Source organism: Centrocercus urophasianus, unplaced genomic scaffold (genome assembly GCF_019232065.1).
Source record: "Centrocercus urophasianus isolate 14NV4802_14NV808 unplaced genomic scaffold, USGS_Curo_1.0 seq_7, whole genome shotgun sequence".
NCBI lineage: Eukaryota > Metazoa > Chordata > Aves > Galliformes > Phasianidae > Centrocercus > Centrocercus urophasianus.
The window spans coordinates 1,878,758-1,894,612 of record NW_024885310.1 but is presented as its reverse complement, the minus strand read 5'-3'; the positions used below and the strand labels follow the sequence as shown (position 1 = coordinate 1,894,612).

General features: G+C 38.2%; 1 protein-coding gene across 1 annotated transcript in view; it reads right to left on the bottom strand.

The window, feature by feature from the left end:
• Window positions 1-1,638: 1,638 nt before the first annotated feature.
• SLC17A6 (solute carrier family 17 member 6) overlaps window positions 1,639-15,855 on the bottom strand; it is a 29,729-nt gene continuing 15,512 nt past the window's right edge. Inside the window, exons 4-12 of the mRNA XM_042837281.1 lie at window positions 12,727-12,841; window positions 11,667-11,754; window positions 11,479-11,565; window positions 10,501-10,643; window positions 6,851-7,000; window positions 4,334-4,466; window positions 3,569-3,679; window positions 2,331-2,458; window positions 1,639-1,971 (exon numbers count right to left, since the gene is read on the bottom strand). Coding sequence (XP_042693215.1) covers window positions 1,639-1,971; window positions 2,331-2,458; window positions 3,569-3,679; window positions 4,334-4,466; window positions 6,851-7,000; window positions 10,501-10,643; window positions 11,479-11,565; window positions 11,667-11,754; window positions 12,727-12,841 — 1,288 coding nt within the window. The remainder of the gene's footprint in view (window positions 1,972-2,330; window positions 2,459-3,568; window positions 3,680-4,333; window positions 4,467-6,850; window positions 7,001-10,500; window positions 10,644-11,478; window positions 11,566-11,666; window positions 11,755-12,726; window positions 12,842-15,855) is intronic.

Here is a 15,855-nt window from a genome sequence, read left to right as displayed (position 1 = left end):
AGGAAGGAAGGAAGGAAGGAAGGAAGGAAGGAAGGAAGGAAGGAAGGGAAAGGAGAATAAACAATCCTCAAGTTGTATATTGCGGTAGCAGGGTTTCCAATCACTAGCACGATACAATGAACAGACCAAGAATCCAGAATGGATTATTACATACAATAATTATCATTTGATTGAATTAGGAAATGGATCATTGTTGTCATTTTAGAGTATTAAGAAGTGGTCTGGTGTTGCTAACTTCAATTTGGTTCAGTTTGGTTTAATCCCAACAACCTCAAATATATACAACAAGCTGAATGAAGGTTAATAGACTAGAAGATTATGCACTTTGTAATGCATTGCACTTATTGCTTGGTACACTAATGTTGCAGTCACTGTTGAGTTATGCTGAAAAGACAAGCATGATGCTTGTTGGCTTCTTTCAACCCAACACTAGTTATTTGCCACTTTGGTTTATTGTGAGTTTATATTCAGTGTCCATTATTAATAGGTTTAATTGAAAGACAAATACAGTTTTTTATTATTATTTCAGGGATTTCTAAAATAGGAACATTTTCTATAATTACAGTATTTTCAATAAACTTATATCTATGTATATAACTGTGGCACAATGTGTAAAAATATGAACGCTATTAAGGGAAGCATAAGGGTTAAATTATTCTATGTTACCTCTATTGGTTTCAAAATATTCTGAAAAACAAATACATCCTTTTTCATAGGGCTTCTCTTTGGAATTTTTTTATAAGACTATATCTTTTTCTAGTTTATAGTGTGTTACTTTTTTCTCTTTAAAGACATGGGTACAAACTTGGAATATTCCGCAAAGAAATAGTAATAAAGCTTCTTTTTTGATAAAGAGATTTGATGGTCTGCATGAACAGTCAGACTTAACATTACATTTTTTTTCTATTAGTTGATAAATGCAGGGAAGAACGTGACAAGGCTTATAATTTCATAAGAATCCGTGCAGAATAGAAATAAGAATTTGTGCCCAAACATTCAGTATAAAACTCCTAAATAATTCCATTATTCATCACAGAGTAGCCTGCAGCATGTAATCACAATAAACATACAATATGCCCTATATGTTCTTTTAGGCTTGATACAATTACCATTAAAGGAACTAGATCAGTCCCCTGTAAATGCCTAGGACTCAACCTTCCTCCTTTAAGAAAGTTCTTGTCTTAGACTAAACATACAATTCCTACATTGCACTGAGTAAACATGTGTATTTAACACAATCTCTTTCAATACAGTGTAACAAATATTTAAGTGCATTTTTAATGCTAAGTAATTTTGGCTTTCTAAAAAGAGCATTAGATGTGCCAACTTGGTTGCTTAGTTGTGCTTTACTCTGTACTTATGAGTTTTATCTCTTGTATACTGTAAGAATCTAATTGCCCCTATAGTTTTGACCAGTAAACCCTTAAAACTCTAATGTTTATTGAACAAATATAATCTAATGAATGTGATGACGTCACAACTCATACAGATTGCACTTTAATGGTTTGTTTTTTTTTTACAGTAAGACCTTCCCGCTTGATATGTGTTTACGTTTATACCACATTTTATTTCTGTATGCAAACAATCACAATGAATTTAATCACAAGCACTACAAAATATACCCAATATTTAGGTTTGTTATGAATAATCTCCTTCCTTGTAGTTGTATGAGTCTTGTACTTCCTGTTGTACAAATTCCTCTTTTTTCTCCCAACCATTAGGCCAGCCACCGTTGACCTGGGTTGTAGCACCATACGACTTGGTGGTACCATAATTTACATAATTTTGAGTAATGTCCCCTGTCTCTTCAGCTAGTTCATCTTCATGAATGAAGCCACATTTCTCTTCGCTTGTCTGCTCAGGGTCTGCCCAGGGTTGTTTCTCTCCTGAAGCAAATATGCCATAGAATATAACACCTCCATAATGAACTAAAGCAGCAATGAGGAAGACATACTGCCACTCTTCACGTGTCTGTAAAGAAGAAATTTGCTAAGTCAGACCAATTCATACACTTATCTAACTCTTCTGAGCTGAAAGATTTAAACTAGTGGTTGAGGCTGTGATGGCAAAACTAAAACATTTGCATATCCCATTTCCAATTAATTACGTACATCTTCCTTTGAAAATAACTATTGATTAGTATACAAAAGCATTGACATTGTGAGAAAATAGCGAGTGCCACATGCTTCAAATTTGCTGGTTCCTGGATGCTCTCTCCTAGAGCTCTCAGTTGGTAACACATATTCTGGGTAAGCTGTGTAATGAAAAGGTCTTTTTCATGGAATGAGTTAAATTAAACTGGAAGATTTGAAAACTGCACTGCCACTTACCTTGTTCTTTGTCATTGCTCCCACGATTATAGGGCATACCATTCCAGACAAGGTCCCGACTCCATTAGAAATCCCCATTAATATGCTGGCATACCTTGGGGCAATGTCTAAATGGTTGACATTGAATCCTGCAATGCAAACATCAGCAAACATTTGTACCATAACCCGAGCAATACTACACTTCTGCAAAGTAGTGTAAAGTAATTCACGTGACGGTTTTACTTAGATGTATTTTGGCTACTTATTTGCATTTATTTTTCTCTAAAAGGGTAACAGTACTTAAACACTCTTATGGTCCTCATTTTCTTTTAAAAAAAAATCATAAAACGATACCAAATATATTTTTCTTCCCCAAACTGAAGTTCTAAAATATATCCCAGTTGTAACTGTTTAGATAAACCAGAAGATATTTAGACAAACTCTGTATTTTCAGATTGTCATCGGTGAGCTTTTCATACTGTCAGTAACCTGTTGTTTCTTCTTCCAGCCTGTGCCACTTCCATTTAGTACTGCCCATGTTCTTCTTTCACATGGACTAGCAGAAGGCAGTTCCCTACTGTTTCTGAGTGGTAGTGTAAAAAGAGGCTGTCTCTAAATGATTTATAATCATGCTTACAATCTTTGATTGTTTCCTTGCATTATCAATACCTCAATCTTGTTCAAATGTCTATGGAAACTATTTAAAATATCTTGAAAGACTTGGTTCTATATAAAGTGACTGAAGTTGTTGTCCCCAGAATAAGTGCTTCTCTAAGTGAAAGCAGAAGCTAGTTCATTGGATATCAAAAGATAACAAAAAGAGAAAAGAAAGGTGTTTATATCTGGATAGCTTTTAGAAAATAAGATACTCTCCATGTTCTATGAAAAAGCATTGAATAATGTGCAGAGGAAAAAAAAGTAAAAGGTCAGTATCTAAACAAAGACATATACGTAAGTGTTTGTGCATAATGTAGTTCATTTGTGCTATATGTTTAATTCTGAGGAAATCCTGTGGTGAGCATGAGCACCTCATGGGAAAAAAAAAAAAAAAATTGCTGCACTGCATATGGAAAAGATTATTTCAACACCAAAAATGACGAGAAAAATAACAACATGATACTGATTGTAGTTTGTAGTGATTACAAATAATATTTGAATTCAGAGATATGTTCTAAATTTTTGTCAATGAATACAAACGAAATGAAATGTTATGTCTCTTAAGATAAAATAATGCATTAATAACAGCAGTATAATCTTACCTGATATGGCAAATCCGCTAAAGCCTACAGCAAGCACTAGGAATGAAATAGCCACTCCTTTACTGTGAGAATATCCCACCACAAGAAGAAGAGTTGCTTCCATACCAAAACCTTGGGAAATTGTAAAGAAAACCAGGCATCAGATTTAGTACCCTCTCATGTGTCACAGACTTTATGGTGGTAATATTGCTCAAGAGACAGATGCAAAACATTACCCTGAAATGGAATAGAATCAGGCATTTCTTTCCTCCCTAAAAAGCTTGTATCTGATAATCTATATTTTCTTGTTTATTGTTGCTTCCTGCCACCTTCAAACTCAAAATAAAAACTGTAATTAGGCTGGAACTAATGGAAGTATACCCTCAGCCTGTGATGAACTTTAAAGCTCTCATCACTGCCATGGTTCATTTCTGTAAGTTTAGACTCTGAGAGGTGAGGTCTGGAATCTGGGCTCTCTTAGTGCAGAGGGCTCAGATACATGAGTATCTAAGACTCACCTAGAAGCTACTTGTAAGTCAAAAGAGCTCACCTGCTCCTGTAGTAATCGAAATGCTTTTAGAACTATCAAACATGTCTTTTGAAATTGGATGTAGGAACAGATGTGTTTATATTAATTCATTAACCACATCTACAACACACACAAAAAAACCAACCCTGAAGTATTAGTCGTATGTATGTAAAACCATGCAAATTTAAAGTATGCAGTACACTGTGTGCCTATTAAGTCTGTACAAGAAACTTTTCTAAGGAGGTGGGAAGCCTTACCTCCGCAGTTCATTATCTTTCTCACAGTGGTGGTGGAAAGAATTTGTTTGCTTCTTAAGAAGTCGGCAATTTGTCCCCCAATAGGAACAATAATTGTCATCACTAGATGTGGCACAGCAGATAAGATACCCACCTAAAATAATGATGAGAAATAACAGAGCCTAAATGGCAAGAAAACTGTCATTTTTCACTTTCAGAACCATTCAGACATTGTTTCTCTTTGATTTCAGACGTTTTAAAACTAAGAATTGTTGTTGCATTTCCCAAAGAGCAGACAGATTTTTAAGGACATCCAATGCCTCGACACTTCACATTTATAAACTGTTCTCATTGTTTAGATTTAAACCAGAAGCTTTTTTTCCCTGACTTTATAGCCTTTCCTTTTCAGAAAATTAATGATCTAATATGTCTAACCAAATTGCTGCATTTCTGTTGGCAGTGGGCTTGGCACAGCATCGCCCAGCAAAGCTAACATGTCCAGATGTGTGAGGTCTGCAAAAAGATTCCCTGTGGATCACCCTCGTACATACATTTTCCTTTGATTTCTCAGTAAAGATACACTGCAAGTGGCATCTGGACACAGGACCCCTCTGAGAAAATCTGCTTATAGTGAAAGATAACATACTAAATATCTGTTGGTGATACACAAAATGCTCTGCGTGTTAGCAAACTAATTTTGTGATGACTGTCCCAAACTGTAAGATATTTGTAGATTGTTCCTTCAAAGCAGTAGCAGGTATCTGTGAGCGTGGCTCCAACTGCCACCCGCTATGTCCTGTAACCGCCTTGCAGATGGCTTCCTTCTGGATGTGTGACATTTTGTTCTGTGAATTCTGATTACTGTCTATATCTCAAAGCGTGTGCAAGGCCAAGGCTTTTGCATATTTCCTTTCTAAATAGTATATCAGCCTGTCCTGATGGCTGAGGTGAATTACATCAGTGTGCAGAGCAGATGCATTCCATGGGAATGGAAAGAAGTTTTCTCTGTGCTTTCACTGAACTTGTAGCTCCCAATTAGCTATTAACTATGAGTAAGTCCTGGTATTGCAATGACTACTGTGGGGTGTTCCTGAATAAGTGATAACTATTCCTTTACAAGCATCTGTCTACAGCAGATGAAGTGATGAACACTATGTTTTCTGCCATTGCTTACAAAGCTCCACATTTCTTTGAACACACTCTAAGAAAAAATCTTCTAGAACAAAATGACCAGATTAATTCTATACGATGTGACTGTTCTTATTGCATCCATGGCAGAAAATGTTTCAGCTGTAGCAAAGCTCTTTAAAATAACTCCAGCTACATTTAAAATTCCACTGTATACAATTCTGAGGAGTCAGTAGGCTGGCCTGAAGTCTCAAGTACCCAAACTAACGGATGGTTTGCTTTATCTATTAACATGCTACACAACACATAATGATTTGGGACTGAAATTCCAAATATTTTATTTTAGGCAGGTCAGCTGCATGCAATGCACCTGAGTGAGCAGAATGGCTGGAGCCAGGATCCACTCCTTCCCAGACCTCATTTAGGAGTTGGCAATGGAGCTGAGGGTGTCTTGCTGGAGTTCCCTGTCTACCTGAGGCTTCTTTCCCTTATTTCTGTGTTTATGGCTGTTGCATTTGAACAAATCCTCACTGCAGCCTAGGACCTTGTATGTCTGCTGTTATTGCTGTGCTCTCCATCTTGTTTAGTGTGGTTCAGTACCACCTAGAATATCAAAAGGATGTGAATACTTGAAATATACAAGTCCTTATTGCTTTCAGAAGAGGGAAATCTATATCGGTAAAAAGCTTACTATATTTTTCTGAGGCTTGTTTGATTGTGCCCCATTTAAGAGGCTGACTGAAAATTCACGAGCTAAGTGGAATTGTCAACCCTAAGGTATCATATTTTCCTGTCAACTGTTTCTCTTCCTAAGTAGAAGAAAGGATGCTGCTCTCCCCACACTAAAAGGAGGTGTAAGAAGGTGATAGGTTGGCAGGGACCTCAAGTCCTAATGCCCTGATAAAACAGGTTCTCTATAGCAGGTCATACATGTAGGTGTCCAGACAGGTTTTGAGTATCTTCACAGAAGGTAAAGAAGGCAGAATGCAGAAGTTCTTGGGTATATAAGGGTGAACTTCCTATGTTCCAGTTCTTGGATGTTGCTCTTTGTGCTATCACTATATATCTCTGAAAATATTCTGGTCTTGTCTAATTGCCTCTCAAACTTTCAAAGTTAATAAACATTGATCAGATTCCCTCTCAGTCTTCTCTTTTCTAGGGTGAACAGACCCAGGTCTGTCAGCTTTTTGTCCTGTGAGATATGCTCCAGACCCTTTAACATTGCTATTATTTCACACATAGGTGCTGGTAAATGGCCTAGTAGCCACGAAGGATAAGATCTGAAACCTACAAAGAACAACCACATGAAAATGCAGAACATCAGGGTTTGTTTTTTTCTACCTATAAATACTACAAATGTGACTGATTCTTGCTTAGTGAAGATGAAAGGTTCAGCTTGTTCTTACATACCTTGCTTATTTCAAATCCGAATACTTCCTCAAAGTAAGCAGGCTGACTAATAAGTAACAAGTAGAAAGTCCAGCTTCTACAGAAGTTTGCAACAATTATTGCATAGACTGGCATAGATGTAAAAAACTTTCTCCATGGAGTTTTGTATTTCTGAAACACAAGAAAGGAATACAGTCAATATTTTGATCAATAGTGAATATCTATCTCCCTTTTCTATTCCTACTTTTTACCTATTTTCTAGTAAGTTAATATATACACAATTCTATGTACTTGAATTCCAGTGACTTTAATTGTCCTAAAGTACATGCATCCACAATTGGATGCATTTTAAATCCACTTTAAATTTAATATAAAGACATAAATAAAAATTACACAGTACACAAGTGGGGAAACTCAGTGATCCTGATCTGTACCACAAAGTTCAGTTACAGATGCTGTTAGTTCTATAATGTAAACATGAATACACAATGCCCAAAACTACATTTCCTTTAAAGAAATCTGTATCTAAGGTGTTACTTTCACAAGTACAAGTGTGCAAGTACATGTTTTTGTTTTTTTTATCCACATTTTAATCACATATTTTAATATGTAGAACTTGATCTCCAAAATTTGACTTTAGTTTCAACCAAGTCTCAACTATGAAGCTGTTCGGTCGATATATTTTGCTTTGTTTTATGACTCTTTTTAAATGAATTGTATAATGAAAAAAGATGACAGATGGGCAGAACTACAGTCCTGCTGAGTGGCAACACCTCTCTGTGAGCTCAGGGTTTGTTCCATCTGTGTTGATTCAAGTGCAGGATCCAGATCCCAGTGAGTGTCTGAAAATTGCCTGAATATTGAGTTTTCTTCAAAAAAAAGTCCAACCCACTGGATAGAATCATAGGGCCTAGGTTGAAAAGGACCACAATGATTATTGAGTTTCAACCCCCCTGCTATATGCAGGGTCACCAACCAGCAGCCCAGGCTGCCCAGAGCCACATCCAGCCTGGCCTTGAATGCCTCCAGGGATGGGGCATCCACAACCTCCTTGGGCAACCTGTTCCAGTACTTCATCACCCTGTGTGTGAAAAACTTCCTCCTAATATCTAACCCAAACCTCCATATCTCAGTTTAAGACCATTTTCCCTTGACTTATCACTATCCACCATCATAAACAGCCGTTCCCCCTCCTGTTTATATGCTCCCTTCAAGTACTGGACAGCTGCAATGAGGTCTCCCCAGATCCTTCTCTTCTCCAAACTAACCAAGCCCAGTTTCCTCAACCTTTCCTCATAGGAGAGCTGCTCCAGCCCTCTGATCATCTCAGTGCCCTCCTCTGGACCGACTCCCAGAGCTCCACGTCCTTCCTGTACTGGGGGCCCCAGGCCTGGACGCAGCACTGCAGATGGGGCCTCACAAGAGCTGAGCAGAGGGGGATGATCACCTCCCTCTCCCTGCTGGCCACCCCTTTTCTAATGCAGCCCAGAACACAGTTGGCCTTCTGGGATGCAGGCACACACTGCTGGCTCATGTGCAGCTTCTCATCCACCAGGACCCCCAAGTCCTTCTCTGCAGGGCTGCTCTCATGGGGTTCTATGCCCAGTTTGTATAAACACCTGGGATTTCCCTGACCCAGGTGCAGCACCCTGCACATGACCTTCTTGAACCATATCAGGTTTTCATGGCCCCACTTCTCCATCCTGTCCAGGTCCCTCTGGATGGCTTCCCTTCCTTCCAGTGCATCGGCCGCACCGCTCAGCTCGGTGCCATCTGCAGACTTGCTGAGGGTGCACTCGATGCCCTCGTCTGTGTCGTCGACGAAGATGCTGAAGAGCACCGGTCCCACGACCAACCCCTGAGGGACACCGTTTGTGACAGGCCTCCACCCTGACGCAGAACCATTGATCACAACCCTTTGCCTGTGTCCGGCCAGACAATTCCTAATCCATCCAACAGTGCCTCCTTCACATCCACACCTCTCCGGTTTAGGGAGAAGGATGTGGTGAGGGACCATGTGAACGGCCTTGCAGAAATCCAGGTAGATGACATCCATCACCCCTTCCCCATCCACCCAAGCTGTCACTCCATCATAGAAGGCCACTAGATTGCTCAGGCACGATCTGCCCTTGGTGAAGCCATGCTGGCTGTCTCGAATCACCTCTTTATCTTGTAACAAAGCTTCTAGGAGGATCTGCTCCATGATCTTCCCAAGCACAGAGGTGAGGTTCACCAGCCTGTAGTTCCCTGAGTCTTTCTTTCTCCCTTTCTTAAACATAGGAGTAATATTTGCCTTTTTCCACTCACTGGGGACCTCACCAGCCATGATTTTTCAAATATGATGGAGAGCATCTTGGCAACCACATCAGCCATCTCTTTCATAACCCCACGATGGATATTATCCAGCCCCATGCACTTATATACATTCAATTGCATGAGAAGGACTTGGATTTATTCCACTATGGGACAGAAACCACTCCCCACAGTATCACCTAGAGGCTCATGGTCCTGGTATACATGGGAAACCTGACCACCTGTGAAGACTGAGGCAAAGCACTCATTGAGTAGCTCAGCTTCTTCTATGTCTGAGGAAGCCAGCTCCCCATTATCTTTCATCAGAGGGGGAACACTCTCCTTGGCCTGTCTCTTTCTGCCTATGTACCTTTTGAACCCCTTCTTGTTGTCTTTCACATCCCTCGCCAAGTTCAGCTCCATCTGTGCTTTAGCTTTCCTAATCCTATCTCTATACACTTGGACAACAGCCCTGCATTCCTCCCAAGATACACAACCCCGCTTCCACTTTCTGTGTATTTCCTTCTTTTCCCTCAGTTTAAGCTGCAGGTCCTTACACAGCCACGATGGTTGCCTGCCTTCCCTGCTTGACTTTTTCTGGGGAATGGAGAGCCATTACGCTCTCAGAAGGGCGTCCTTAAAGAGCTGCTAGTTCTTTACATATGCCATTTGTATACTTATCAAATTATACTTAAGAACATCTTGAGAACATTTTCATATGTAAACTATACATTAAAAAAATATTGCCAGTATTTCTAATTCCCTGTTTAATCTAGATTAAAGGTTTTTTTGCTTAGAGGAAATTCCTGAGGCTTGATAGCATGTCTCCAGCAGTTGCCTCTGTAATGGGGGATGTTCTTATGAATCTACTAGAATGTTCTATTTCATCTGGCAGTCTTTCCTTAAAAGCAAATACAGAATAGACAGGATTTGCTATTTCTGATGTCTTGAGTTCCTTAAGGTGGTGCTTTTCCTCTAGTTTACTTTTATGAAGATGAACACAATTCAGAAGGGATAAATTATGAACCACTTGAACTCAAGGTAGCATGAAAGTCTCAATAAGTTTTCAATTCCAAATGCAATTCTAGCTTTAGCTCTAGCTCTTTTTAAAAATGTATTTTACATTAGTAGAGAAAGACCAGACATGAATTCCATGACTGATCCTCTCGCACCTGTGTTCTTTTCATGCAGAAGCACTATTCACCAAGAAATCCTTCAGCAGATTTCAGATCATCCCCCGTCCCCCCCAGAAAAGTTCAATTGTTGTCTGTCTTAAAATATCCAACATACTGCTATTTTTATGTTGATTCATTTTGGTTTTATTTGTTTGGTTTTTATTGTTCCTATCTCATAGCACATAAGTGTATGAATATTCTTACTTCCATTGCACCTAGTAGGTTGGCACTCTCTCCAATGCTTTCTTCTATGTATCGCCTTTCTTCATCTGTGATTGTAGGATGCTTTGCAGGACTCTCATACGAAACCAAAAGCCAAAACATGTACCAGACTATACCAAAGCTCCCTTTGGAATGGAGAAAAAGGCTTTCAAAAGAAATGCACAGTAAAGTAGCAAAAAAAGAAAATATGTGGATAATTGTAACAAATTTAAATTGCAAATGTTGTTACTGCTTCTCTACCAAATCATTCTAAGAGCCAAATCCTGTAAAAAACAATTCTGTAAAATGCGTGCAGAGCCTTGAAGACTTCTGTTTCATTTACAGAGTGACTTCACTCTGCGTGAATATCATTTATGTTCTAACATTAACTTGTACTACGCAATGATACAACTCCCCTTTTACATTACATGTAAATGATGGTCTGTTCTGCTTTAGGCCATTTTTTTTTTATTACTGAACAACATTTTTTTTTTTTTTTTTTTTTTTTAATCTTCAAAGGACAAGATTGTGGCACTGTTTTCAACATAGTCACATACCCCCTGAGTAGTTTAATAATTTTCTGTGATATTTCCCCTTAATTCACATCAATTTTTTGACTGAACACCCTTGGGCCATTTTTTTTTTTTTTACTATGAGTGTAATTTAATGTAGCAGAACTACTGTGGGTAGAGGGGTGTACTCTTAAGTTACAGTTCTGTAAGAGTGATGTTACCTCTGAGAATCTGGGTTTCTATAGATTTCCATAGCAGGCTGCACTACTACTAGAAGTGATGGTTTTTCCAGTCTTGTTTGATAATGTTGCTCTCCTTTAAATTCAGTTCATTTTCTTTTTCTCAAGACTGCATTTTTAGATTATGGAGACATTCCTGTTTTGGAGGGGCCTCTTCATGGTTACTTTTACATCTCTACATGGGGTAGAGTAAGGTCATGCAATACTGGAGTGAGATGAGAAGTGCATACCATACACATAGAACACCGAAGACCACCCCGTATATTGCACTAGAATCCCAGCTAAAGGCATTGCAATAACAGCTCCTGCATAGGAACCTACAAAACAAGATATATATGGATGAAAAAGTGAGGAAATTAAGTCTCAAAGTACTCCTAGGTTACAAATGAAAGCGAGACAAAAATTTGAAGTTACTTACCACAAAAGGAAGTGGTTGCTAACCTACTTCTTTCTAATGGGGGGGCCCACTTGCTCCAAATCCCATGGCAGGCAGGGTAGGTGACCCCCTGGGAAATGGGCATGCCACAAGTTAGATGATGCTGATCAATCAAGTAGTTCATTTTTCTTTTTTGTGTGAATATTTGTTTTAACGCTGCTACAAACAAGGTGCTGAGAATGCTTTACATTCCTACAGCAAAGTCTGAGCACAGCCACAGGAAAACTTCAGTTTCTATTAAAGCTACAGTGTGTTTTGTTCAACTCAACATTTTCCTACTTTTTCAGAGGGAATAAAATATCAAATAAAGAGAAAAGTGGCTGTATATAACTATTCAGACACCACAGTAGTTCTCAAGCATGAATTCTGGGAAAAAGCACAGCATATTTCATGTTACATTTTCTAAAATTTCAACCCTGTAAGATGCAGTGATTTCCTTGCAGTTTTCCTATTGTGAGTTAAAGGGTGGTTTTGAAGAAAGACATAAAAGGTAACTCCTTTTAAATCAAACAAAAAGCACCACACAATTCTTTAAGAGCTCAAAAAGGTTCATTAAAAGATAGTGAATTACTTCTGACATTATATTTTTTAACTCTTGTTGATCTTATTTGATTGTTTTAGAGCAATGGAAAAGAAAACTATTTGCTAAATTGTATTTGGAATGTTTGAAGGCCATCCTTTGTCCCTCCTTTGATACTTATGCTGATACTTGTGCATTTATATTCTCTTTTTCTTCACCATTCTGCCCTGGGAACTGGGAGGCAGAGTAAAAAAGAATATTTATGTTTTGTATCTACACCATTAGCCCTCTGAGATGGATCAGGATTTCAGTAAAACTTCAATGTTAGTTCTTGCTGGCTTCTCAGCAAGGGGAAGCTTTTGTAATTTTATAGGTATAGGAAAATCAAATTGCTGTAATTGTAAAAATTGTAACACTGTACTAAAAAATCAGGAGTAAATTGGAAACTTTTTTCCTCATCAAATGAGATGATTGCTGTTTAAATGCTAATAATCATTTGCCGGTAATTTTATTTTTCCATACCTCTACAAGGCCCTGCAGGATCCTGACAAAGATGACACACCCGTAATGCACCCTGGCTGCAGATGGTATCAACATGTTGAGGGAGGATGTCAGCAGTATGGCAGCACCAAATACTCTGCAAGGGTGGAAAAAAAAACAGTAAATGAAGTAACTTCTGTAATGTTGACTTAAAAAAGACTTATTTCACAGATGTTCACATACCAACACAAATAAGTTTAAATGTTTGAAATTTACATAGGGAATATGCTAACTGCTGGGCAGGATAAGCATCTACTTTCATTTAGTCTTATAGTCTGTGTGATAGCACTCAGACCAAGCACAGACATGCAGATATCTATTTTGCCTAGTGTCTTGAGTAAATACGTCTTGTGTAATCACACCTGCATCTTACTCTTTATACTGCTCCACTCTTCCCTAATTTTTACTTTTCTTTCAACCAAACCTAATTCGATTCTCTAATATCTGGAGAAATTAGAACTCCATATGTTTTGTTAAAACAGGTAGCTGGGCATTAGAGAAACTCTCTTAGGTGCTTTAATCATAAGAAAGTGGCAGCACGTGTTCACTACTTCTAAAGTAGAAACTCTCTTATAAATGCCAAAGCAGCAGGAAGAATTTCAAACAGAGATGTAATGTTCTTAAACACAGGAGCATTTTCCATGGGGAATGAATTATCCTTTCTGTTGTTTTTTTCTAGGGGCCACTTACTCATAGATTTTGACTTTGACAGCTTCCCAGCAATTCTGTTGTTTAAAGTACATTAAGAAGTACAAGCATGAAATGAACTATCATTTAAAAAAAAATCCACTTTAAACTGTCCATTTTCTTTGTACAAAGTCATGTAGTGCTAAGAAAAATCCTGAGTATATGTTAACATTGTGGTATCTGATGTGGAACTGATTTGACAGAGCCCTCATCTGTTTAAAACTACAGCCTGATGCAAACACTTAAATAGCAAGCTGAATATATTCCATGTATAAAAGTTTGATAAGTAAGAAATGGCAGCCATACAGAGAAACACTGCTTGGCACTTAAAGGAAGCTTCATTAAACAGCTTCAAACCTGATCTCACTGTGTTCCCTGCACTCTGTATCTGATGGCAGACACAACTTAGCTCTGTGTGCAGCTTCCTCCTGCCTTCATCTGGCAGCATGAGCAGTGCATTTGCTGGGCCTGACTGGTGTATGTGTTTGTGTCAGCAGGTTTGGCCTGACTTTGGTCATTATTCTTAATTTTTGTCTGTTAGTTGTTCTTTTGTAGCTTTGTGTCAGTGTGTAGCCTTGCTAGAGCTAGTATTAATCAGCACAACCCTTTTAAAGTCACTGTTCCTAGCAAAATCATGTTAATATGGAACGTGAATTGTTCTCTTTATAAGGATGAGATCTTCGAAATTGTTATGTAACTGTTTATTCAAGGAAATTTAGTATAGTTTTTTCACTTCTGTATCTGGAATCTGCTTCTGTTTGCCACAGTTGAAAGCCGTGTTTCCTAGAATTTCTTTGTTCTCATGTTCACTAAAAAGTAGCTGTTTCCTTGAATCTGTTCCTTCCAGAAAATAAAGTAAAATGCAATTCAGAGAACGATCTGACTCATATATCTTCCAAACAAAAGATCTTGCCTGTGTTTAACACATAAGTACTAGTGAACATTCAGTTACACTGAGGATCAGATAATAGAAGAACTCAACAATGTTTCTTGAGCATCAGCTCTCTCTCAGAGCCATGCTTTCTCAAAATCTTTCTCAAAAACAGATCCGTTTTCTTCCAAATAGCTATGGGATTGAGGTTAGCATAAATAAGAGTTAAATTCATGATTCTTGTCAGAAATGTCTCTCTAATTTGCATTCGAGAAAAAAATTAGAAACTACAATTTTAGTGCGTCTGCTGTAGAGAGCCCATTTCCTCTGTAACTCCCAATCAATGGCAGATGCATCTTTCATTTGGTTTGCATTTCTTTGCATTTCTCAGTGCACACTCATAAATAACATTAGTTTTTTGCCTTCTTACGTTTATTCCCCCCCCTCCCCCATTATAACTGAATCCTTTTTCCTAATGAAGTATTGTGATATGCTTCTGCTTTTTTTGATACAGATTTCCTGTTTATTGTTTTAAATATCTCAGCTAACTATATTTATAATGATTTCTGGCAAATAAGAATGCATTTCTAAGGAATTTTACTCTCCCACACACCAAGCCCCTGAATTGTATTATTTCAGTTCTTACCATTTTGTTGCCTTTATTAAGCTACTGATTTTATGACTTGTTTACATTTTCTCCTCATCCTAACTACTCATTCATCTGCATAAATCTGATGAAAAAGGTCAGACAGATTATGTATATGTTAAGCCATGTTTTTCTGTAGGATCCCCGTATTTCCATAACAAACAGACCCGTAGTGTTCATAATTGTACTTACTGCAATTGAAAATGATTACGTTTATGTTATTATGTTGTTATGTTATGTTTCTGAACAAACATGATTCTCTTTGAAATGAGACCAGCATGCAAAGGGACAAATATTCCTTCCTATCCAACACTGCACCGTTCTTTTTATACGTGTATGTGTCTGTCCTCATAATATTCTGTTATCATCTTGAACAGATCAACATGACTCTCAATGGATACAGTCTTAAGCTACCATGCCTTCCTGCGCATTCCTTTGGCCATGGCTTCTGCAGCAACATGGACTTGTGCTGAAGGCTTTATATGTCAGGTACAAATATGCCGACATTTCTTAAAGAGGAAGCCAGATCCTGCTGTATTGTACTGAGACCATCTGAGGAATTGCAAGTAGCTGTGCTGTTGAATTTTCGTTCAGAGGTGTCCATAAGCATTTGTTTCATTCTGGGCATGCTCTAAAAAACACAAAACATATCTAAATTCCATGGTATAAATTAAGAGCTTTAGAAGATTTAAGGTAAAATCTGGGAAAAACTGCAGCAAGCCACAGAGATGGAGCAGGCCGATGACAATGCCATTATTCTCTGCCTTGGCATTAGGAGGGAACTAAACTGTTGTGATATCCCTTCAGCAGCCCCTGGATAGGAGGGAAAATTTTTTTCTGATCCCAAAACAGCAAGTGGTTTAAATATATAGAAGAATTTATCCATACACAAAGGACAAATTAATAA